Source organism: Tursiops truncatus, chromosome 13 (genome assembly GCF_011762595.2).
Source record: "Tursiops truncatus isolate mTurTru1 chromosome 13, mTurTru1.mat.Y, whole genome shotgun sequence".
NCBI classification, from domain to species: Eukaryota; Metazoa; Chordata; class Mammalia; order Artiodactyla; family Delphinidae; genus Tursiops; species Tursiops truncatus.
Window position 1 is genome coordinate 39,632,261 of NC_047046.1, and position 26,320 is coordinate 39,658,580.

Sequence of the window (26,320 nt, forward strand, 5' to 3'; positions counted from 1 at the left end):
TTACGCGGCGAACAGCAAAGGATCAAAGACATGAATGGGGGGCAGTGAATACAGCATTTTCACTGTTAGGGAACTTTATCATATGACATCTCACACCAGTATATGTTCTACATACATATCAAATTCTGTATTACTTACATATATATACAGAATACACAACAGCCTGATACTCATAACCTAAGTACACTGGCAATAGTGACGCTAATCAATTCTGTCCACACACCCTCCACCCCCCCCCCACAGTCCTCACTGTTGTCATCACACACAGTGTGTAACCCTTAAAAGACTAGCATGGCTGCTGGGCCTGAGGCAGGAGGATGGGTACAGAGGAATCCTCAGAGCTGGGGCCTCAGGGCCTCAGGAAGGGCAGGACAACACGGGACAGGTTCTAACCACTCCAGTCCACCCACTCCTATAGCCTCGCCAACTTTAAAGGCACACACTCAAACAGCCTTGAGACAATTCCCTGGCACCCAACTGCTGAGGGATTCGGAGGTCAGGGTGGGGTGAGAGGAGGGAGGTTGTCCAGGAGGGTTTCTGGGACTGCACAGGAATAGGCAGGCTGTAGGCTGTGGGGAGAGGAGAACCCTCATGGCTTTGGTGTCTGCCTGCAGTGGACAGAGGCTTTAGAGGATGCAGGATGCTTCCCCATCCACAGGCAATGAGCGTTAGATCCCCTCAAGCAGACAAGCCCTCAGGGCTGAGGGGAGAAGTGCCAGGTGTGAGGCAGCCCCTAGTTTCCCACCGAACTTGGCCTTGAGCAACACCTGATTACATCAGGCATAAATGGGTTTTAATGCCTCTCTTTAACACCTGCTAATCTTTTAAACAAGAGGATACTTCCTGACAGTGGGATTTTTTTTCTTCAAGTAGCAGCCTGTAATAAAGGCAAAAAAAGGAGATTGGATGAAAGCCCAGAAATATATGAAACAAAAAGTCCTAAATCCACGTATTAAAACATTCTGCTGGTTTTCTATCTTCAGGACCGAGCTTCGCAGCTACTGCCGAGGAAGCAGGAAGCCACCAGAGGACAAGGCATCCAGGTCAGAATTAGCACAACAGGAGCACAGGGACCTGCCAGAAGGTCCAGCCCAACTCACGTTTCAGCTGGGAAAACTGAGGCACAGAGAGGTATGAAACCTGCCCACGGTCACGGCGCTGTGTGGCCCAAGACCACGACTCAGATCCGCGGATTCGCAGGCCAGTACTTTTCCACCACGGGAATTCTTAAAAACCCAATGAGGATCAAACATTATTTTTAAAACTTTAAGTCGCTTCCATTTTTCCATTTTCATTCTTCATCAGCATTGCACAACTCTTAGTGAAATTCTGGGCATCAATGGCTGAAATCTAGCATGAGTTGTTTTCCCCTTAGGGATAAAATATTTCAGAAAAAAAAAGAGCATATTTGAGAATAAGACACAAAATAGGGATATGTGAGTGTCTGTAATAAACTCCTCTGTCAACTCTCAAGTATGAATTGTCAACAGACGGTTTCTCATCGAAGTTAATATCAGGTTAAATCTTCTATTTTAGATGTTTGTGAAGTTGTTTTTTGTTTTTTTTAAACTTACCTACAGATCTTCGCAGGAGATGTTTTCTGTATGAAAATAAAGAGACGTACAATTAGTCTTTGAAAACCCTTTTTTGTTCCCCTTGAAAGTAAATATTTAGATCAAGAGGCACATAAATTATGAATAAGTTTATTGGGGGCTTAACAACTTGCTGCACTTCAGTATTTATTGAGGCTTTTTCTGCTTGGACCAAACGAAGGATGACTCAGAGGTCCAGAGTTGAGTCACTTCAGCAAAGCACTCTGGATGAGTAGTTTTACCGCTCTCACCATTAGAACTATGTTTACCCACAAAAAAGCAAAATGACGCCACGCCCAAGCCTTCGAACATCTTACACACCATGAAAAGGAGAGAGAAATCAATGTACCCTGTGTAGGAAAAGAAATTAAGCTCTTGTTCAACTTCTCTTCCGGTCTGTCTCTTTAAATTTTCCTTTCATTAATCCAGCTCTGACCCTGAGCAGTGCTATAAATTCTCTGGTATGATGTGTAAATTAGGAAACAGAAAAAAGGAGAAGGGACATTTGACTCCATCCCTAGAGAGAAGGAAAAAGGGGCAGATTGGGGAAATCTACAGTTGCCGTTTAGAGCTCCCTGAAATGAAGAAATTCTAATGCATACTCTACCTTTGTTACCTCCTTTTTATTGGTCAGTTTAAGGGAATTAGTCCTTGGCACTTGGGAAGAAAGCTCTAGCAGGAAGAAGCATAGATTTTTTTCATATTTGACAGGGGAAATGGTCAGGCAAGATAATAGATTAATTCTGGACATTTCAGAAGGATTATTTTGCTAGTTGAGGACAAACTGCAATTTTCTTTTACTCCAGCTCAGATGAAGTGTGAACTATGAACATATTGTTTAAAAATGAAGCACTCAAAAGGTACAAAATTTCAGTTATTATAAAATAAGCAAAGCCTGGGGACGTAACATACAGCGCGGTGACTATAGTTAACAGCAGCGTATTGTATTGAATATATTCGAAAGTTGCTAAGAGAGTAGATCTTAAAACTTCTCATCACAAGAAAAACAAATGCATGGTGATGGATGTTAACTAGACTTATTGTGGCGATCATTTCGAAATATATACAAACATTGAATCATATTGAACACCTGAAACAAATATAATTTTATCTGTCAATTATATCTCAATTTTTTAAAAAAGTAAAGCACTGGCAAGAGAAACATGTGGTTTGCTATGAAGGCTATCTTAAGCTTTCATGTGTGACTAAATAATCCACATTGCATTGTTTTAATAAACACACGATGTGTGTGTACAAAGCAGTGGCTCCCATCTTTGGATCCTTTGTTATCTCTTATACGTTATCTTTCATCTCTGTGGAACCGGCCTCAGCAGAGACCAAAGGCAAAGCCAACCTTGACTCCACTGCCCCCCAGTGGGGACACTTATCCCTTCAGTACAGAAAGGATGACACACGCAGAGGTGACCTGGCTCCCACCTGGATAATTGCCCCCAACATGGGAAAACGTGTCACTAAAAGATTCTGAGCTAAATAAAGCTGACATCTCCAGAGTTCGGAGGAAGAGAAGGAATGGAGAGGATGGAGACAAAAAGGATGCTCAACTCTTCCATGAGTGACATGCTCACCAGCAGGTGCTCGGGGGCTTCCGTTACAGGGCAGCAAATCAACTCTAGTGCCTGAAGGAGTTTGCCCATCCCACAGAGGAGAGTCCTTTTTATTTTGACCTCCTCTGACTACAGGAGCCCAGAACCTGAGACATGGAGAGTGAACACCAGCAAGAGCTCCAGCCCCCGAGGCTCCGAGAGCAACCAAGGAGTCTGTGTCCGGGATTCCCCTGTGCAAGCCCCTCGGTCCCCAAATCACCCAGTGATGAGTCCCAACGACATCTCAGCTCTGCGTGGGTCACTACAACTCCTCAAGAGTCACGTTGCCAAAGTCACAGGAAGTAGCTGACGCCGCTCTGGGTAAGCTAACGCGCTCTGGGTAAGCTAACGCGCTCTGGGTAAGCTAACGCGCTCTGAGGACTGCTGGTGCTGTCCTAGGTGCTCGACACATACTGACTCGTGTCACTACGGGTTAATGTACGGTCCTGGGTTACGTGCTACAGATGAGGATTCTGAGGCACAGAGAAATCAGGTAAGTTGCTTGGGATCACAGGGTGTGCGCCCGGGCGATCGAGCTCCAGAGTCTGACCCTTTTGGACTCCATTCTGTCACAGCCAGTCCTGCAGTGACACCCACCGGCCTTTTCAGGCCACTGGCCTTCATTGGCTGCTTCCTCTCTGCCTGGAGTGCCCAGAAAATTCCTACCCATTTGTGTGACTGGGCTCATATCTGGCCCTGGCAAGCAGACTTACCCACGGTCGCCCCCCAGTGCACCCACACGCCTGTTTCAGCCCATAGGACATTCTATGGGCATCCCAGCACCTGTTTACATGTCAGCTCCCCATTCAGCCTGAGTTCTGTGAGGGTGATATATGTGTCTCTCCACATCTGTAGCTGTAGAGCTAGCCAGATGTTTGACATGTAGCATATACTTCATAAATGTTGAGCGAACCAATGGATGAATAGCAGTATTCTAAGGTTAAACCGTGGCAAATATATCTGCCAAGTTATTGAGACTAATTCCACAAGCCACACGCTAACTTAGAGTCAAACTGTGTGCGTGTGTGTGCACATACACAAAGAACTAGTTATGGCTGGTGACAATGAACCACAGCCCAGATAGAGCTTATTCTCCTCATCTGGGAGCGAGGTCATGAAGAGGTCAACTCTACTCTCCCAAGGCCATTCTAGGGAAACCTGACACGTAATGGACCAAAGAGCCTACGTCCGGAGTCACAGGTCAAGTCTGAGAGGTGGCGTCCAACCATGTTCCTCATGACACCCGGTCGCTTGGTCATGGCTCCAGGCTGAATGATCAGGAATGTAAATCATATGAAGAACAGATCACGGTCATCTTCATCACAGAGCAGATTTTAACGCCAAACTACTAGAAACCACCTACAAATCTACAGACAGGGACCGGCCAACACACTGCATTCCATGTGGAGAGAAATGAGGCATTTAGGGATTCCGACAAATCGATCAATGGAAAAACAGGACGTATTTTATCATTTCTGTAAATATTCTACATATGTCTGAACTGAATGAATGAAGTCGTTTCCTCTAGGAAGTAAGATCACAGTTGATTTCTGACATTTTTTTTCTCTGCATTTTCTCCGACTTATTACATCTTATGATATTCGTAAAGGAAAGAAAGGGTTTTTTAAAAAAATAACTAAATAGATATGTAACCCACTCAATTGTTTCCTAATTTGCCCTGACAAGAAATGATGTTGTTTTGTGTCAGTAATGAAATGGAGTTGAAGATTCACAATATTTTGGTATTCACCCAACTGCTTCCGAGGAAAGGTCCTCTTGGCCTGGGAGTCTGACCCTTGCGCTCTGCTTGGTGGAAATACACTGAGGACCCTCCAGCCCCATGTCCCACCCTCACCTTCACCTGCCTGATCTGACTTGTCCATCAAGAAGCAATACCCCATGGAGGGACTTCCCTGGCGGTCCAGTGGTTAAGACAGTGCACTTCCAATGCAGGGGGTGCAGGTTCTATCCCTGGTCAGGGCATTAAGAACCCACATGCCACATGGTGTGGCCCCCCCAAAAAAGAAAGAAGCAGTATCCCATGAAGATGGCTGGATCTCATCCCTAGACCAGGTAAATCTTCATTTTTAATTCACACAAAAGGTATCCATTTTGTGAATAAGAAGTCTTCTTTGGAATTTGAGTGGAATTGAGTCAGGGTCTGACTAGTCTCCCAGAACCTGAGCAGCTCCTGGAACCTAAGTGACCAGTTAGTGAATATTTCAGCTCAGCTCCAGTCCTTGGGCTGAGACCTGGGGCTCCAAAAAACACCCAACCACAGGGTCACTGCAAGGAGAGGGCTGGAAGCAGGCAGAGACACAGGGAAAATCATACTGTATTTCACTGAATTTAAGATGCCACTGATTGTAAAATTAGTATTTTTTATACTACGAAGAAAAAAAAAACCAACAAACATTAGACCAGGACATACCATTGACTATAAAACCACCCTGATTTTAGATCGTGAAAACTTATTTTTTAAAGAATTATTTTATTTTTACTTATTTATTTTTTTGACCACACTACGCAGCATGACCAGGGATCGAACCTGTGCCCCCTGCAGTGGAAGCACTTAACCACTGGACTGCCAGGGAAGTCCCGATAGTGAAAATGTTAGATGTGAGAAAAAGAAGCCCATGTTAGAACTGATGAAATATGGAAATTGCAAGCTGGTGTGATAAGTAAAATGTCGGCTGAAGGTGCCCAAGCTGCCTGAGGGGTCAGGGAAGGTTCCCACGGCAGGCAGATTAGCCTAAAGTACGGAGCCTCGCTGGAGTCACTACAGGCTTCCCTCGCCTCCCGTAATCCATTCTCCTCCGCAGAAACTGGGGGAGCTTTTAACACTGGGAAGCTGCACGGTGTCTGTGGGCCTTATAACCCAACCGGTTCCTCCCAGTGCACTCAGCATAAATCCCCAATTCCTAGCTCAGCCCCACAGGCCCGTCTCCAGCCTCGTCCTAAGCGCCCCCTCTTTTCCCCATCAAGTCCCAGCCACACAGCCCGGAATGACTTCTACCAAGTCCCTTCCTACGTCTGGTCCTTTGCATCTGCTGCTTCCTCTTCCAGGGAGCCCTCCCCTCCCCACCATGTCCAACTCCTGTTCATCCTTTGTCTGTGTTTAATGTCACTTCCCCAGAGTGGCCTGCTCTAATTCTTAGTTTAATGTCTGTCTCCCCTTCTGGGCTGATGCTCTGCAAAGAGCAGCGATCATGCCTCTTGTTTACGACTGTAGACCCAGGCCTGGCAGGGTGGCCACGTACACAGGGATGTAGGAATATTCATAGAGTGAATGGGACAGGGGTGCACGAAGAGGTTTGCTGACAGATCAGAGGAGAGAAACACTACGACATGGTCTAGGGAAAATGAGAAGTTTGGTTGTGGCTGGAATTTCTGAAGCCAGAGAGGTGGATGGGGCCCAGGTGGTGAAGGGCTTTGCAGGCCTCCAGGTAGCTTCTGGGTGGTCCTGAAGGGCTGTAGGTAGGGGCACATGATCAGATCCATGTATCAGAAAGGTCCCTCGGGAGTGTTGGTGTGTGGAGTGGCCTTGGCCACAGGAAAGGTGTCTCTCTGTCCCTGGCACACCTGTAAGAAGTGCGCTGCCTGCATGGCCCACTAGCCTCTCTCGAGCTTAAAAGTTCCAAAATTTTGATGTGAAGTCATTTGAAACAGGCAGATGTTAGAAAAAAGGAACTCTCAAAACAGGTACCAAACTAAAACCACCAATCACGTTAAAAATCATAGCTAAACTACATAGTAGGTACAAAGCACCTACTATGTGCCGGAAAGTGTTGGGAGCACCTACTAGCACCTGTGCTGCATGGTGTCCTCCCAACGACTCTTTGAGTGGGTGACATTTCTCTCCCCTTTTCATGGATGGAGGCCCGGAAGGTGAGGAAACGTGTTCCAACTGGTGGAAGGCAGAGCTGGGGTCGGGAGGAAAAGAGAATGTCCACAGGGTGGGCTAAAGCTCCCAGCACCCTGTGGGAAGCTCGCCAAATATTTCCTCATGGTGATGGGATGCAGTAGGGGGAGGGGGGGAATGCCCCACCACCACCATCCAGGCCCACAGTCATCTCTACCTCGGCCCCCCAGGCCCTGGCTCAGCGCTGGCCTGGGGTTGAGGTCCATTCAGACCCACAAGCATCCCCACGTATGTTTGGTGAACTGAAGGGATGTCAAAACCGTGATCCTTGAAATTAGTGACCACCGTCAGGCAGGCTTGACTGGAAACAGATGGCAGGAAAAGGCAGACACTAATCTGGACCATACATAAAAAGCACGTCTTTGAAATTTCAAGCAAGGGGAGTGAAACTAGCCTTTTGCGTAATCATTTACCTCTTTCTGAAAACACTTCTGGTGCCCACAGATTATAACTTCGGCTACATTATGCAAAGTGAGAAACACAGGAATGGCCTGAAAGAAAACAAAGGAATAAGCATGAAAATATTTTCTTGGATCTCATAATTACATAATTCTTGATTTACGCTTAAAAATAAAGATCTGTGGGCACTGTTGGCATTCACATCGATACTGCTCTCCAGCAAAAACTCTTCCGCGTGGATCAGTGTTCTTGCTTACAGCACTGTGCTCAGTAGGGTGGATGTACACACTCCCCTCTTACGGGTATTCTCATCAGTTATTAAGCACCTACTGTGTGTCAGGTGCCATGCCAGGTGCAGGGGACACATCCTGTGAACAGGTGGACACATGTTAGAGAGGCTGTCCCTATTGAGGTAAGAGCTCTGACCGAATGCACAGAAAGGCATGACCAACCCAGTGTGGGCAGAGCACGCCTTCTCGGAGGAAGTGAAGTCCAAAGTCTAAACGGGAACAGAATGATGAACTAGAATGAGCCCTGGGACTTCCCTGGTGGTCCACTGGTTAATACTCCGCACTCCCAACGCAGGGGACATGGGTTCGATATCTGGTTGGGGAACTGAGATCCTGCATGACGCATGGCACGGCCAAAGGGAAAAAAGAAAAAAAAAAGAATGAGCCCAGCAAAAAGAGACAAGGCGGGAGAGGGCTGGAGGCACACACAAGGGCCCAGAGGAGCGAGGAAGCCCACCTCCTCGGGGAACCAGGGGGAGTTGAGTGGGGTGGAATATAGTGTGGAAGGGAAAAGTGGGGGAGAGGAAGGTGGAGAGGTAATCACGGGCCCTATCAGGGAATCACGACCGTCCCAAGGACCACAAGATACTGAAGAGTTTAAAGCCCACCGTGCATGATTTGACCTGCGTGTTTAGGGGACCTTGGACTGCTGGGTGGGGCAAAGGAGGCAGAGATGGTTGCGAAAGTTCAGTGGTGCGATAGACGGAAAAACGGCCCTCCAAACTATAGCGGCATCCTAGTCCCTGGAGCCCATGAATGTCACCTCATAGGGTGAAAAAAGGGCCTTTGCAAATGGGATTAAGGTGAGAATCTGGAGGTGGGGAGATTACTCTGGATTATCTGGGTGGGTCCCAAATGCAAACACAGATCTCCTCCTAAGAGACAGGCAGAGATTTGACACACACAGAGGAGGAGGCGATGTGACCCCAGAGGCAGAGACTGGAATGATGCAGCCACGAGCCAAGGAGTGCCAGAAGCCACCAGAAGCTGGAAGAGAGACGCAAGGAGCAGATTCTCCCCTAGAGCCTCTGGAGGGAGCGCAGCTCCGCTGACACACCTTGGTACTCACTTCAAACCCCTGGCCTCCAGAACTGGGAGAGAATAAATTTCTGTTGTTTTAAGCCACCTAGGTAGGTGGTAATTTGTTACAGCAGCTACAGGAAACTAATACAAGGAATGACAAGACGGTGGCCTGAACTTGGTAGTGGCAGCGAAGATGGAGAAAAGTGGCCACATGAGGGAAATATTTAGGAGACTGAACTGCAGTAAATGATGGGATAACTGGGATCAACTTTGTACCCCAAAAAAGGTGGGGGGAGGAAGAAGATATAAAAAAAGGTAACACTCCAGTGGGTTATCAAGATACACAGAGTACCCACTGCACATTGACTATCGCTGGGCTGTTTGCTAAGAACAGCAGTCTTTCCTAATTTGATAGATAATCTTGACAAGGTAAAGGGGAGGGATTAAGGGGTGAGGGATTGTGCTATTGTCTTTGTTGCTGCTGCTGATGATAATGTCTCCTGGAAAGCAGAAAAAGATCAAGAATAATGCATGGGTTTTGGCATCAGCTGGGCTTCAGGCTCCAGCTCCACCATCTGCTAGTGGAGCAGGGCACGTATCCAAACAGTTTGCTCCTCTGTAGTATGAGGATAACAATATCTACGACCTGGAGCTATAGGGAGGAATGATGGAAATAACGCAGGAGCACTGCATGAAGGCTGTCAATATTAAGAGGTACCAAGCCCACGCTTAGTGGCCTCGATGGAGGACCCTGAGCTGGGAAATTATTCCAGCTTCAAGGACTCTTAAGTGGGTCTTTAAGCAGATGTTGCTGCCCAACCACTTCCAGATGGATTTATTCTTTATCTTTTGGCTGCATTGGGTCTTTATTACTGTGTGCAGGCTTTTCTCTAGTTGCGATGAGCGGGGGCTACTCTTCGTTGCGGTGCACGGGCTTCTCATTGTGGTGGCTTCTCTTGTTGTGGACCACAGGCTCTAGGCGCGGGCTTCAGTCGTTGTGGCATGTGGGCTCAGTAGTTGTGGCTCGTGGGCTCTAGAGTGCAGGCTCAGTAGTTGTGGCGCACGGGCTTAGTTGCTCCGCGGCATGTGGGATCTTCCCGGACCAGGGCTTGAACCCGGGTCCCCTGCATTGGCAGGTGGATTCTTAACCACTGTGCCACCAGGGAAGTCCCTGGGAGTATATATTTTTATCTTGTCTTTAAGACTTTTATCACTGTATAGCTCTGCCCTATTTTGGTATTTTGTTCTAACTCGCACTGTTTCATTTCATTCTGAGCTCTCACCTTACATTTTTCTTGCCTTTTTAACGTTCTCTCCTCTTTTAAAAGTGCAGCTGAAACTTTTTTCCTTTTAAAATCATCCTTTATTTTAATTATTTTCTATGTTTTTCATCTTTTGTGCTTCTTTTTATCCCTCTTAAACTTTTATATTTTCAATTATTCTTTATGTATTTTAAGATTATTAAAGAGATTTTTTTTTTAATTGGCTTTATCCATTGGGCTCATGTTTGGAAAACGTGGGCCCTGGCCTTCTAGGTCTGAGCCTAAGAAGATAGCACAGAAAATCTTAGAAAGGTTAACCCTGTGGTACATGACATGAAAATGAAAGGGCAACCTGGATCTTATTTATTTAAAATTAAGCCCTGATTTAAAATGCTTTTGCCTCCTTGACTATAAAATCAGTAAGGAAACGAGATTTAGGGTGACTCTAGACGCTAACTCTAGACTTCAAGGAGGCTTAATTTTCTCAGTTTTATAAACTGTGGACAGGTTTCTCCATCTGCCTAGGAGATTCTGATCAGATTCTGGAAAAGGATCTATCTACACATACAGAACTGATTTTACTTTATTTTTTATTCTATTTTATTTTTAATTTTTTAAAAGAAAGTTGCCTTTTAATTTTTTAAATTAAAAAAAATTTTTTAAATATTTATTTATTAATTATTTATTTTTGGCTGCACCGGGTCTTAGTTGCAGCATACAAGATCTTTAGTTGCAGCATGTGGGTTCCTTAGTTGTGGCATGCAAACTCTTAGTTGAGTCATGCATGCAGGATCTATTTCCCCAACCACGGATGGAACCCAGGCTCCCTGCATTGGGAGCGCGGAGTCTTAACCACTGGACCACCAGGAAAGTCCCCAGAACTGATATTAAAGTTCTCTAATAATAGATACCAACAATGTGTTCAGCACAGTGCTAATTATTTTAATTGCATTCTCTTATTTAAACCATATCTCAACAACTGTATCCACGGATGCTTGTTGCCCTGATTTACAGACAAGGAAACTGAAGCTTAGAGTGATGGGGCAGCTTGCTGGCGAGCTCACAACTAGTTCTGGGTATGACTCCATGACTCCAACCCAGTAACGGCAACGCCCACGCTCCCAGTCTCGATGTTATGGAGCCAAGTTACAGCAAGCCCCCAGTATAAACTTCCTGGACCTACAACTGTGCAATGTCCAATACCATTGTGTTCCAAATCCTGCCAGTCTGCTTCCTCCAGCAATATAACTGGTATGATCTAAAACAGATGATCTCGGAGTAAACTCTATGCCATTTTTTAAAGGGATATCTTCCATTTCCACTTAAAAATTTTTTAATCTGAATTTCTCAAGCCATTTTTTCGACTGAGGAGCTAACAGGCTTTAGAAACAGTAATTCCACGACTGATTTTATCAGCCTCCATAGAGATCTATGAAAAACAGTATTAAGGCAGTCTACAATTTATGATTACCGATTTTCCCTTGGCCTCCACCTCTGTGCATGAAGCCCCAGTCTGAACTACGTTATTAGTTCAAGAGACTCCAGTGACTGATTATTTTAGAAAACCTGCCTTTTATCTTTATGGAGTGAGGTTCAGCAGGACTTATTTTTGTGAAATCAGACAGAAGTTCTGAGAAATGAGGACTTCCCTGGCGGTCCAGTGGTTAAGACTCTGCGCTTCCACTGCAGGGGGCACAGGTTCGATCCCTGGTTGGGGAAATAAGATCCCACAAGCCACACAGTGCTGGCAAAAAAACAAAATAAAAAGTTCTGAGATATGATAACAATAATAGCTAAGATATATTGAATACTTCCTATGTACCAGACTCTGTTGTTTTTTTTAAATGTTACTGCTGTCACTGTACGGTTTTTTTTTTAAATAAATTTATTTATTTATTTATTTTTGGCTGTGTTGGGTCTTCGTTGCTGCACATGGGCTTTCTCTAGTTGTGGAGAGCTGGGGCTACTCTTCGTTGCAGTGCATGGGTTTCTTATTGTGGTGGCTTCTCTTGTTGTGGAGCATGGGCTTTAGGATGCACGGGCTTCAGTTGTTGCAGCGCACAGGCTCAGTAGTTGTGGCTTGCAGGCTCTAGAGCATAGGCTCAGTAGTTATGGCACACGGGCTTAGTTGCTCTGCGGCATGTGGGATCTTCCCAGAGCAGGGCTCAAACCCATGTCTCCTGCACTGGCAGGCAGATTCTTAACCACTGTGCCACCAGGGAAGCCCCCAGACTCTGTTTTAATTGCTTTTACATATTGAATCATCATAATAAATCTATGAGGGAGATACTATTAACATTCCAGTTATACGGATGAGAAAAAAGAAAGGATGTATTTTGGTTCTCCTTTTTAACCTGCCTCTTAATAATTTGAAATCACTTTAGATGATCTAGACACTAGCTTGCTGCTAAAGAGAACAGAAAAACAAGTCTGTTCTTTCACATCAAGACTCTAAGAACGGGCTCAATAACAAAAGGTCCCCACCATATTTCATCAGGAAAAATGGCTCAAGATCAACTACCATGAAGCCCAAGGTATCAATTTTGACACAAAATGTAATTGACCGAATTCAACTACCCTACAGTCCAATTCATTTCATTACTTAGGGGCACAGTTTGCAACTAATTTATTCTTAAAATTTTAACATTCACTTATAATTTTACATTGCATCCATGTACCATTGGAAATTTTTCTCTGGATGTAAAGAGAAATTGGTAACTATTACTTAAGATTTTTCATTATTCCCATGCTTCCCAGAGTGGAATTTTCAAGCCTTGATTGTTATTTGTTCAGGTGTTGGAACTGACTTAAAACAGTTTTCTATGGAAAATCCTGGCCCTGCCCACAGGCATGGCCTCGGGTCATGCTGTAGGAGTGGGGATGACTCCCTTAGCCAAGTCCTGGGTTGACTTCTAAGTTTTTATAGAAAAACATCAATCCTAACTTCAATTTGGGTGATTTTTAAATATGTGGACGTGGACTTAATCTGCAATATACAATAATTGCTCGCCAGGCCCTTGCCAAAGAATGTACCTTTGAACTGTTGGCTGCCTAGTTTTCATCAAAATCATGCATGCCAGAAATAACTGTTCCTACAGGAAGGGGGCCGGATAATTGGAGAGCAGAGATTTTAGCCCCAGAGAATCGCTCCTACTGAACTGTGCTGTCATTAGGCCTCCAAAATGCACTAAGAATCCCAGAAATCAGGTTACCGTTGTGTTTGTTATAAGGATGCGATTGAAGACCCTAAGTAGCTCAGTTTACCCTTTATGAGGACTCAGGACCTGACAGCAAGGAAGACGCATGTCTGCGGCAACAACCCGCTTTTCTTTTACAAGCACTGAGAGTCTCGTAACTTCTTTATTCGGCTGCAGAAAGATGAGAGCTTTCTCATCTTTCCAAGGCCCAACTGTATTTATTTCATAAGATATGTGCTAAGTCTCTCTGTGGTCTCATCTAGTTCTTCTTCAATTACCCTTGACCTAGATTTCTTTTAAATTCTATTCATAAGAAATGCTTATCTTATTTTCATCATCATTATTCTTTTAAGCCACAACACATCCTTTTGGGAAGACAGTTGAGGTGTTTGAATATGTTTATGTGTACATATAAATGAATATATTCAAAAACTGATTGGCATGAGATAAATTTGAGTGTTTGTTTACATTAGTTTTATCATTCTGTCATTAACTGGCCAACACCTTTTTTTTTTTTTTTTGGCCACACCAAGCGGCTTTTGGGATCTTAGTTCCCCGACCAGGGATCGAACCCAGGCCCTTGGCAATGAAAGCGTGGAGTCCTAACCACTGGACCTCCAGGGAACTCCCGGGTCAACTCCTTGAGGGCAGAGGGCCAGACTCCCTCTTTGCCAGAGTATCTCCAGCACCAGCTTGGAGGCCACCTCCCTCCTTCATCTGTTCATCACATAAAGTAGCTGACCTGTGTTTGGGGGCCTTTTTGTTTGAAAAATAGGCAGCTTAGAACGCCAGCTTGTAAGATGCATGGGAATAAGAACCTCACTTGGGGCCATAAATGCACATGCTACTACAGAGGGCAGGTTGGCCTGCTCTCAGTGAACTGCTATTTTTCTCACCCTTTTTTTACACGAGTGCATAGGAATGAATTCAGTTAAATTAAATATGCACCTCCTACAGCACCGGAAAGGGCTCTGAGTGAGGTGAGTGAGAACATATCCCCCTCCCCCATATAATCCTCAAGAAAATCTCTGTTGTAGCCTGGGGAGGGGAGTTATAAACATATCTTTTTAATTGTGGTAAAATAGACACATAAACTTTACCATTTTAACCGTTTTTACGTGTATAGTTCAGTGGCATTAAGCACATTCACATTGCTGTGCGACCATCACCACCATCCTTTCACAGAACTCTTTTCATCTGAAATTCTGTCCCCATTAAACAATAATTCCCCATTCTCCCCAGCCCACAGCTCCTGGTAAGCACCAATACTTTCTGTCTCTATAAATTTGACTCTTCTAAGTAACTCATATTAGTAGAATCATACAGGACTTGTCCTTTTGTGACTGACTTATTTCATTTAACATAATGTCTTCAAGGTTCATCCATGTTGTAGCATGTGTCAGAATTTTCTTCCTTTTTGAGCCTGAATAATATTCCATTGTACTGATATACTATTTTGTTTATCCATTCATCTGTCAACAGACACTTGGATTGTTTCCAACTTTTGGCTACTGTGAATAATGCTGCTGTGAACACAGGTATACAAAATACCTGCTCAAGTCCCTGCTTTCAATTTTTTTGTTGGCTCATAGGGTAACTCTATTTTCAATTTTTTGAGGAATCACCATACTGTTTTTCATTGCAGCTGTATCATTTTTGCATTCCCAAAAGCAGCGCACAAGAGTTCCAATTTCTCCACACCCTCACCAACACTTGTTATTTTCTATTTTTTTGATAACAGTCATCCTAATGGGCACGAAGTGGTATCTCATGATTTTGATTTGTATTTCCCTAATGCGTAATGATGTTGAGTACCTCATCATGGGCTCAGTGGCCATTTGCATATCTTCTTTGGAGAAATGTCTATTCAAGTCCTTTGCCCAGTTTTCAATCAGGTTGTTTGGTTTTTGTTGTTGAATTTTAGGAGTTTTCTATGTGTTCTGGATATTAATCCCTTATCAGATAGATGATTTTCAAATATTTTCTCCCATTCTGTGAATTGCCATTTTACTCTGTTGACAGCGTGCTTAGATACACCGAAGTTTTTCATTTTGATGAAGTCCAATTTGCCTATTTTTTTCTTTTGTTGCACGTGTCTTGCTGTTACAGCCAATAAATCACTGCTAAGTCCAGTGTCATGAAGTTTTCCGCTTGGAGCCCAGTTTTAATAAGTCATTTTATAAGGGTTATGGAAAACATCTTTAGATGGGGCAGGAACATAACTAAAATGCAGAGGAGGGGGTTATTATTTTGCCACTGCGCCCACATCTTAAGTAATCCTTGCAATCGGACTCTGATCACCTCTGATGAGAAAACCATGTGAAAGAGAACTGCCTCTAACCACAGTGACAGGGAACCTTAGGGGAAGGGTCTCCATTCTACTGACAGATCAACATTTACGTCCTTTTCCCTGTGGATCCAAGATCCCTTACGTGATACTGGAGCCAAACCAAGCGGGAGGGAACCCACAGGCTCCAGTTTGCTTAATTGAGTGATTTCACTCCACGCGAGTCTGATTATCCATGTGTGTTTCCTCACCGACACCCCCGGCCAATCTCTATTCCATTGTGTTGAGTGAAGACAGAAACCCTGACAAGCAGTTAGGGAAGGCTCAAGATCAAAGTGCTGGGTAGGAAACCAAGGCCAGTCCTGTCGAGATGCCTCAGTTTAGATTTGCAGAGTCTTCCAACTGCTGACCCTAAGCAAGAAAAGAGCATGGTTTGAGCACCCAGATCACCAGCACTGGGATGGCTTCTCCCTGAAGCTCCTGAGTGTAAGAATCTGCACATCTGTTCTAAACACTCACCAGCACAGGCTTTGAGGCAGTCCTGTCCAGCTGAGAAGGGCTGCGGCAGGGAAATTATAATAAGAGTAATAACGACTGGTTGACGTTGTCCTGTCCCTCCAAAGACTGACATTCATGCCATCAGCCCTCATCACTGTGACCTTATTCAGGGCAGGAACGCTGGCGAAGCAGAGCTAAATTAGCCCCTGTAGAAGGGAGGACAGCCACACGGCTCCTCTCCCCTCCTCCCAGCTCCATCCTGATGGGCTCATCTCCTTTGCTTATTGTGATTTAGGGAGGAAAGAAGGTAAGCGTTGCAGATGAACCACTATCGTCGCACAGGCTTGAGTTTGCATCTCCGCTTTAACATTTACTAGTTGGTGACCTTGGTCAAATAATTTGCATCTCAGTTTCCTGAACTGTAAATGGGAGTAATTAAGTCCAACTTCATATGTCATGAGGGTTAACAATACGAAGTGCCCGGCACACATATATAACACTGACTATTCACGATGCCTGTTCCCGTGGTGAGTTGTGTGTCTCTCACGGATTCCCCTGGAAGTTCTTCAAGGTCAGGAAGCAGGTCTTCTTCCTCATTAAGCCCCCAGAAGTAGATTCCCCAATAAATATTTGCTGAATGGACAGCCACAAGAACAATCTCCTTCCCTTAATTCTATCATTCGGTTGTGAGTTCCAGGTAGAAAAATCAATAAAGAACTGTCCCCACCTCGCCTTTGAAGAGTTACATCAGCTTACTCTCAGGAGTTGCACATCAGAAGGATAGCTTCAAAGTCTTGTCAGATGAAGGAGGCCTTTATGGAGCACAGCAACTTCCTAAGTGTTTTGCATAACAACACACCCACGGATTTTAACTGAGCATGTTTCCCCCAGGTCCTCGTGGATTCATGAAACTGCCAGCCTGGCACCAGTACACTGACGCGGGTTTTCCATCTAACACAAGCTGTACGAGTGCCTCGTGTTTCATCCACTCTAAATTTTTAAGCAACTACGTAAAAACAAAAAACTCAGAAAACAAAGAACAGATGCTGGGTTGAGTTATTTCACTAAAAAAAACAATAATAAGTGTCTCCTTTCTGTCCTCCTCCTACTCTAACTGGATATATTTGGTTTGGGGTTGTTTCCCTTTGCTCAGAGTTTGAATCGCAGCAGCTTCCTCCTGCCAATGAGAGAAGTCTGTGCTCTAGGCCAGGGGCACTCCAATGCGGTCCCTCCAAAAGATAAGGACCTCGCACAGAATATAAGTCAGTGCACTGCTTCCTTCCTCAAAAAGTCCTGCTATGAAAAAAAAATGTCAGCTCAAACTAATCAGCGTGTTTAGTGCCAAGCGTGATGCCCATTCTGGCACAATCTCCTTACAGACAGGTAACAAAGAGCTCACAGGCTATCACCTTCTGTGGACCACACTCTGAGAAGCATTGTTCCAGGTTACAGAAATCTCCATCTGCCTGAGACGTACTAGATTGACATTTACAATGGACTTTTGAGGGTTTTTTTGCCACCTAGCCTCCTTATCTCTTCCTTGGTAAAGCACTCCAATATAAAGCATCTGCCTCACCCTTTCTCAGTCTGTGGGTCCAGCTGGGGATCCTGTATGACCAGGGTGGGCCAACCAGTGCTCTGAGTCTCTCCAGTCACAGTGAATGGTTCAGAAAAGTCATGATCCAGGACTGGTCAATCAATGTAAGTCCATCCAGCTTTTAGACCTGGGATGGGCAGTGGTCCTGACTGATGCAATCAGAGTGAACTGTGAGACCCATACAGAAGCTACAAGGAAGACAGTCTTTCCATTAGACTTAAAATTGTGAGGATGTCAGCCTGAAGTCAACAACATCCATGAGGCGAGAGCCTGGCTGTGAAATGAAGCAAAGACAGAGAGCAGAACTGAACGAGAGACAGAAGCTGGATTCTGAGTAGGTCATTGGAACCTCTGGGTCAAGCCATGCCTGAAGCAGTTTCTACACTATGACTTTTCATTAATGTGAACCAGGAGATTTCCCTTTACTTAGACCAGTTGGTGAGCTTTCTAACACTTGCAACCAAGAGTCTCAAGTTTATGCATGTCTACTGTACCCTGGGCTCATTCTAAAACCCATATACCTTGATCCTAAAGAGACAAATCTGAAAAGGCAAAAGGTGGGGAGTCAGAAGAGCTGCCACTACCTGGGACTAGAGTCAGCTTACCGAGACTTCCCACACCTACATGTTTTCCTCTGCCAGGTTATTAACATGTGCCTCACATATCAGGTGACTGTGAGACTCACATGAAAAGATACAAAGGAAATCACTCCGGAGAACACATGAAAAAGCACTATACAGGGCTTCCCTGGTGGCGCAGTGGTTGAGAGTCCGCCTGCTGATGCGGGGGACACGGCTTCGTGCCCCGGTCCGGGAAGATCCCACATGCAGCGGAGCGGCTGGGCCCATGAGCCATGGCTGCTGAGCCTGCGCATCCGGAGCCTGTGCTCCGCAACGGGAGAGGCCCGCGTACCGCAAAAAACAAACAAACAAACAAACAAACAAAAAAAAGCACTATACAAACAAAAAATTATTATCATTATTAGCACAACACCTTAGTTATTCAAACTTCAAAACTCTGGCATCCATAACTATCCAGAGCCTACAAAAAATGTCAAAAACTTTTGTACAACGAAAGATTGTTTTTTGTTTTCCAGTCAAATCCTATACTCTGCTATAGAAGAGGAAGCTCCCCCTGCAGGCCAGAGGCCGTAAAGAGAGGTCATGGACTTGGAGGAGCCTGACAGCATCAAGAGCGGCAGCTGAGAGCCAGCCTGGCCCCCTGTTCTGGGCTCAGCACCAACGTGCTCTGTGTCTCACTTCTTAGGTCACCCAGGCTATTTTCTCCCCCATCACACACATCATCTCATCTACTCAAGCTTATGAATCATGAAAGGAAAATGATGATTTAATTTAGAAATTATCGATTTAATTTAGAAATTATCGCAGTTAATTCTCAGCCACTACTTTGCAGCTTTGGAGTTGTCCTCACAATACTATTATTATCCAGAGAGGCACATTTTGTTTTTACTGTTTTCATATCTGAGGCCTAAGGGGCCAACATAACAACAAACTTTACATTAAAAGACTGAATCGTTTGAAAATTTCTCATGTTTTCAAACATTAGAATACAATCATTTTCTGATAGATTAAAAACAGCAATTAGAGTATAAAACCATTCCTGAAGACCTAAATAGACGTTTCTCCAAAAAAGACACACAGATGGCCAACAAACACATGAAAAGATGCTCAACATCACTAATCATTAGAGAAATGCAAATCAAAACTACAATGAGGTATCACCTCATACCAGTCAGAATGGCCATCATCAAAAAATCTACAAACAATAAATGCTGGAGAGGGTGTGGAGAAAAGGGAACCCTCTTGCACTATTGATGGGAATGTAAATTGATACAGCCACTGTGGAGAACAGTATGGAGGTTCCTTAAAAAACTAAAAATAGAACTACCATATGACCCAGCAATCCCACTACTGGGCATATACCCTGAGAAAACCATAATTCAAAAAGATACATGCACCCCAATGTTCACTGCAGCACTATTTACGATAGCCAGGTCATGGAAGCAACCTAAATGCCCATCGACAGACAAATGGATAAAGAAGATGTGGTACATATATACAATGGAATATTACTCAGCCATAAAAAGGAACGAAATTGGGTCATTTGCAGAGACTTGGCTGGACCTAGAGTCTGTCATACGGATTGAAGTAAATCAGAAAGGGAAAAACAAACATCGTGTATTAACGCGTATATGTGGAATCTAGAAAAATGGTACAGACGAACCTATCTGCAGGGCAGGAATAGAGATGCAGATGTAGAAAACGGACATGTGGACTCGGTGGGGGAGGGGGAAGTGGGATGAATAGGGAGATTGGGATTGACATATAAACACTACCATGTGTAAAATAGATAGCTAGTGGAAATCAGCTGTATAGCACAGGGAGATCAGTTTGGTGCTCTGTGGTGACCTAGGTGGGTGGGATGGGGGGTGGGGTGGGAGGGAGGTCTAAGAGGGAGAGGATATATGTATACATATAGCTGATTCACTTCGTTGTACAGCAGAAAGTAATACAACATTGTAAAGCAACTATACCCCAATTAAAAAAACAAAACAAAACCTTAAGTATATGAAAACAAAAAGTTCCTGAGTTTTAAGCCACGTTCTGAGACTCTGGTCAATGCTGATATTTATGGATTCTCCTTTGGTGGCAAAATAACTAAATTTTTGGAGTTCCATATCATATATAACATAGCTGGAAGAAGTCTGTTCCTCACAGTACCCTCCTTTGAGGAGCTCAGTCCTGGGGTCTGGGTGGGAGGACAGAATGAACACTTGTTGCACTAGTGTCCCTGTGTACTGGGCATCAATTCCGTGCCAAGCATGCGAACCCACGACTAAGCCCAGCCCGCCCAGGCTGTGTTATTGATGGGCAGGGTCACGGTCCCCGGAAGCAAGGAGCAGACTGAGCCCACCCTCCCTGCTCCCAAGGACAGGGTGTATCCACGCAGAGCAGGCTCCACAGATATCACTACTCCGGCTTCCTGCGTCTCCATCTGCAGCTCTCCATCTTGTAAAACAAGTCAGTCCTTCCCTGTTATCTGGTTATCTTCAATTCAGGGAGTGGGGCCACTCCACATTGGCCTCAGCCCCAAGACTTGTTCTTCAATCTACTGTGCCATCATTAAAGCTGTTGCTTTGCCCCCGATTGATCCAAGGTGCAACAAGTTAAAGGCAAAGGGGAAGAAGGGAAAGGGACTGTCCCCCCCAAAGCCTCTAACACTTACCAGTCTGGACAGTGCTCTGGAACCAGCATAGATGATACCCACAAACAGCACTGAAGCAGGAAGCCATGTCAAAACATCAGATCTGTAAAAGGGAAAGAGGCCATAGATTTGTCACTTTATGTCCAAAAGACCTCGCTGGAAGGTATGATGCTCCCATACACCAAATACAGCACTCGTGGTTGTCTAAACATCCCCAGGTGACTTGTGAAGCATGATTTGCTCTGTATCATCGAGAGGGACGGAAGCTGACCAAGCCATCCTGCCTACAGTCCATCACTCAGCCAACGATGTGGCGTTACTGATCCCACAGTCGGGCACAGACGAGCTGGAGATGGAAAAGGTTTCCTGCAGGTTGGGAGAAAGAACAGATCTGATTTTTTTTAAAAGGAGCAGTGAATGTTATTCTTTGGAATTTAAGTAGCCAGAGGCTTTGAATACATGCCAAATTATTTTTAAAAATTTTTAAAGGCTATTTACCTAGGCAAGGTACCAAACAGCTCCAGGGAACCACAACAAAAGGAACCACAGTGTGAAAGGATGGAATTGAAAAGAGTGCCTGAACTTGAGCTGGGTGGCCAACTGCTGAGCCTCAACCGATTACCTGGGATGCCAGTTCAGGGAATCTCCAAGGACTTCTCAAGGGCACATTTCTTTGATTCCCTTGTGGCCACACCAAGAACTGCTTTTTCTTTTTCTTCTTTTTTTTTCTTTTTTTTGGCCACACTGCGTGGCTTGCAGGATCTTAGTTCCCTGACCAGGGACCAAACTCGGGCCCCTGGCAGTGAAAGCATGGAGTCCTAACCACTGGACAGCCAGTCCCAAGAACTGCTTTTTCAACACAGTTTAGAATCTTGCTCTCCTCAGAATACCATTCCTGTAGTTTCAGTTCTACACTGAAAACCTGGGGGAAAAAACTTCATTTTCTTTTTTGCAGAAATCAGAAAAACAGCTACGGTGCAGTTTCCTTGTTGACAGCAGATGAACTGGACCGGTAGTGTTAATTCAGATTTAAGAAATTATCTGAATCTTGGTTTGAGTAAACTTGTGATCTGCATGCAATATTAACTAGATCGGAGAGGTTTTATATTTTCATACGTACACATAGGCTCTCCCCACCCTCATCATCAACATCCATTAGTTATTGAACTTTGTGAACTGGCATTGAAACATTACAACAATGTTTTGTTGCACCAATTTTATAAACTTTTACAGTGCAATACATGTTATTTTTCAGAGACAAACCAAAGTTTAATTTCTCAAGGTTCATGCTGTTTGCTTTAGCAGCATTTGATGGTGGATCTTTTATACACATTTGTAATAGATGAAAAATAAACCAGATTGCAAATACTTTTTCTTTCTTTTTTAAAGCAAACCATGTACCAAGTTTTTTGGTCCAAATTGTGTAGGATAAGTTAAATTGCATTCTAATAACCAATATGAGTGTATTTCTGTAAGTATAGTTATGTTGAAATAAAGTTTTACAAAGCAAAATCCCAGTCTTTCCATAGAGTACACATCACTGAGGGTGCAATTTGCTTCCCTCATCAGTTACAAATGCATTCGGTTCACTAATTCAAGTTCCCAGAGTTATTCTAAAATAAATATAAATTAATGGAGACATTCCAGCAGGATACAACATAATAATCCCAAGTAACTCAATGAACTGCTGTCCTGGGATGGAGCCTGTTCAAGAAGTGTTCTTTGTTAATTTTATTAACATGGGCAGGCACTCTATCATCAGACCTGCTTTGGTACAACTTCCCAGGGAACAGGGCATGAAAACGTTTCTAGTCTCAGATAAGGTCTTCGAACCCTACTTCCTGTATATAGTCATTCAGCCAAACTCACAGCAACTTGCAAGGTGCTCAGAGCGCCAGAGTTAATATTAACAGCAGCATCAGGGACTTCCCTGGTGGCACAGTGGTTAAGAATCCACCTGCCAATGCAGGGGACATGAGTTCAAGCCCTGGTCCGGGAAGATCCCACAGGCCACGGAGCAACTAAACCTGTGCACCACAGCTACTGAGCCTGCGTGAGCCACGAGCCACAACTACTGAAGCCCACGTGCCACAACTACTGAAGCCCGCACACCTAGAGCCGGTGCTCCACAACAAGAGAAGCCACCACAATGAGAAGCCCATGCATCACAACGAGAAGCCCTCGCACCACAACGAAGAGTAGCCCCCGCTCTCCGCAACTAGAGAAAGCCCGCTCGCAGCAACAAAGACCCAAAGCAGCCAAAAACAAATTTAAAAAACAAACAAACCACAAAAAAACACAGCAGCATCACCAATGACATTTTTTGAGCCCTTGCTGCAAACCAGGCACTGTGCTAAATGTTTTCTACACTGTAATCTTTTTAAAATCTGTGGGAGTTCCCCGGTTGCCTAGTGGTTAGGATTCCAGGCTTTCACTGCTGTGGCCTGGGTTCAATCCCTGGTGGGGGAACTGAGATCCTGCAAGCTGTGCAGCGTGGCCAAAAAATATTTATCTAAAAATAGATAAATAAAAAAAAATAATAAAATCTGCACAACAATCTCACGAGGAAAGTATCATTATTATTATCATTATTACCCCCACTGTGCAGATGAGGAAACCGAGGCACAAAGAGTTTAAGTAATTTGTCTATGGTCAGAAAAGCTGGTAATGGCAAAGCCACAATTTGAATTCAGGCCTGTCTGACTTAAAACCTTGCTTTTAACCGCCTCTCATACTTTACCCTCAAGGATCTCATAATAATCTAATGTGAGACAATGATATATAAATAAATAAGTTGCAAACACAACATGATTTTGCCCTGGTAGCAGCTCAAGCAGCTGGTTATCTGAGAAATATTCTGCTATTACTAGTCCTGCTGCCATCACAGACATCTGTACTTCCAACCGAAAGGTGAACAAAGAATGGAAATGCCAGCCTCCATCCTAAAGGGCCAAGCTAATACCGACCAATTGCTACTCTTCTAGGAAAAGGCTTTCCCATTAGACATTAAGGGCCAAGTCCCATGACATGCTGTGCCCTAGAAGGAAGCCCAGAGCATGTACTGTGGGGAGCATGATGACGAAGGAAGGAAGGCGTGTGCGGGGCGAATAGCGGCTGGCCCAGCTGTGGCAAGCCCGACACTTCAGAATGGAAGGCCAGTGAGGCCCCAGACATGCGTGCCCCACCCACTCCTAAACAAAGAAAACTCCCGCCTACTCTCATACATACTTCAGGAGACGTCAGGGTATCTGGACGTGAGGGAAATAAAACAGCGCTAGGGAAATAAAACAGCGCTATGGAACCTCTTGTATTTTAACCCCTCCGCCCTAAAATACAAAGAAATAACTTCAAAACGAAAGTTTAGGCAAAATTAGAAGATATGTATAAATATAAATTTTCTGGGGAAAAATTTCTGAAAAGGAATTGGGACCTTTGAAAACTTAAGATGTACTGCAAAGTTTTGTAACATAAAAAATGCAGGAAAAATTTCCTAATTGTAACAAATTCTTTACAGCCAAAGACTTTTTATCCCAGTGAAACCATTTTGGACTTCTGAATTCCAGAACTGTAAGATAACAAACCTGTGTTATTTTAAGCCAAAAAAAAAAAAAAAAATTCCATCTCTGTAAGTACTGTAAGTACAGAGCATAGCACAAGGTCTGACTAAATTTTCCTCTATATCTTACTACTAGAGTAGAATTTTTCTCTCAATAAAGCATAAGTTTCTTTTTGTTGTTAAAAAAAAAAGAAAGGAAGAACTTCAACCAGAAAAAATATACACAGGCTGCTCCAGGAATTAGAATTTGGACCTCTGGCTTCCAGAGGTTTCCACGACTGTAAGTGTGATCTTACAACATGGAGGGGTCAGACCTTTCAACAGCTACCGGGGCAGATAAAATTCATGATGACTGAATTTTCCATACTCTTCCAGGCAGTGTGGAAACAAGGTGAGTACCAGCTACAAAGGCGGTGCTTCTTTGTGTTTTTGCCATCTCTTGAAGCATTTCTTTAAAATCCTTTCTTCAGAAAGAAAGGCAACTAACTTTTACATCCTAGGTAGGTCTGCTAAAACTGAGGATTCTTTCCTCAGGAGATACAGCAATAAGTGATGGAAACTGTACCTGGTTCTGGGCACTGGAGAGTATAATCTTATTCACATGGTTGCTCAAATCTTTGGAAATTATAATTAGCTCTCTTCACTCCCAAGGAATGTTCCAGCAGTTAGCTGAAAACTTTAACCAACAGCTCTAAGGGATGGACACACTTCACACATGTCCCTGGGCTGTGCCCTTTCTTCTAGGTCAGGGCATCTAGGGCTGGGATCATCTAGGGGTCATCTAGGTTATCTAGAGGTGGGAGTAGGAAGGATGCACAAGTATAGAGCAGGAGGCTCTGTGTAGTAGAAAGAATGTGGTCAGGCAAACCTTCCTATTTAGAAGACTTGTATCCAACTCTAAAGCTAGTTGATTTATATCCCAACTCTAAAGCTAGTTTGCAGTGAGAGCTCCGTTTTACATTTATAAAATGGGGATAATAATGCTCAGAAGGCTATTGAGACAATTAGCTAAAAGAATGAATACGCAGCATTGAGGTAGCACGTGGCACATTGAAAACAACACTCAATAAATGTTCTCCTTCTGGCTTTTCCACACATAACTCCAAGTTCAGATGCCACTAGGAAAGACTGACAGATCCACCTAAGATGGCCATAAGATGGCCAAAACACCATAAAGAAAATGAAAAGATGATTAGCAAACCAGGAAAAACACTGGCAACATATAAAACAGGTTGGAGTTTAATATCCTTGATGTATAATGAGTGTTTACAAATCAATAAGAAAAAAAACAACTCCCCAAAAGAAAAACATTCAAAGGACAGAAATAGGTAATTTTCTCTCTCCTTTTCCTGTCTGTCTGTGTATGTGTACGTGTGCGTCTCTCTCTCATACACATACACACACACACAAGAAACACAAATGGCCAATAAACATGTGAAAAGTTATTCAACCGCCCTAATACTAAAAAGAACTTTAAAATAAAACAATGATATATCAAGTTTTGCCCAAGAAACTAGCAATTTTTAAAAGATGGTATCTTATACAGGGGGTCATAAAATTAATGCCTTCATATACTGCTGTGGGATATAAATTGGTATCTTTCGGAGGCTACATATGTACTACTTGACTATACTTTATTATTTATTATTATCGTTGTTGAGGTATTTAAAGATATCTACAGTGATGTTTCCATTTACAAGTGGAATAAAACTGCTTTTGACCTCATTGTTGATCATCAAACATTCTTCAGCCTGGAGCCCTCCCCCTCCGGATACCTGCATGGTTCACTCCTTCACGTATTCAAATCTCTGCTCAAAAGTCATCTTTTTTTTTTTTTACATCTTTATTGGAGTATAATTGCTTTACAA

General features: G+C 43.9%; 1 protein-coding gene across 8 annotated transcripts in view; it reads right to left on the reverse strand.

Annotated features, from left to right (window-relative positions):
• TMEM241 (transmembrane protein 241) overlaps positions 1-26,320 on the reverse strand; it is a 107,956-nt gene that overhangs the window by 63,576 nt on the left and 18,060 nt on the right. For 7 of the 8 annotated variants that reach the window (XM_019930527.3, XM_073790587.1, XM_019930525.3 and 4 more), the window contains exons 4-6: positions 20,918-20,999; positions 7,532-7,609; positions 1,575-1,600 (exon numbers count right to left, since the gene is read on the reverse strand). In XM_019930527.3, the coding sequence (XP_019786086.2) occupies positions 1,575-1,600; positions 7,532-7,609; positions 20,918-20,999 (186 nt within the window). The remainder of the gene's footprint in view (positions 1-1,574; positions 1,601-7,531; positions 7,610-20,917; positions 21,000-26,320) is intronic. The other variant, XM_019930524.3, reaches the window with a different exon arrangement.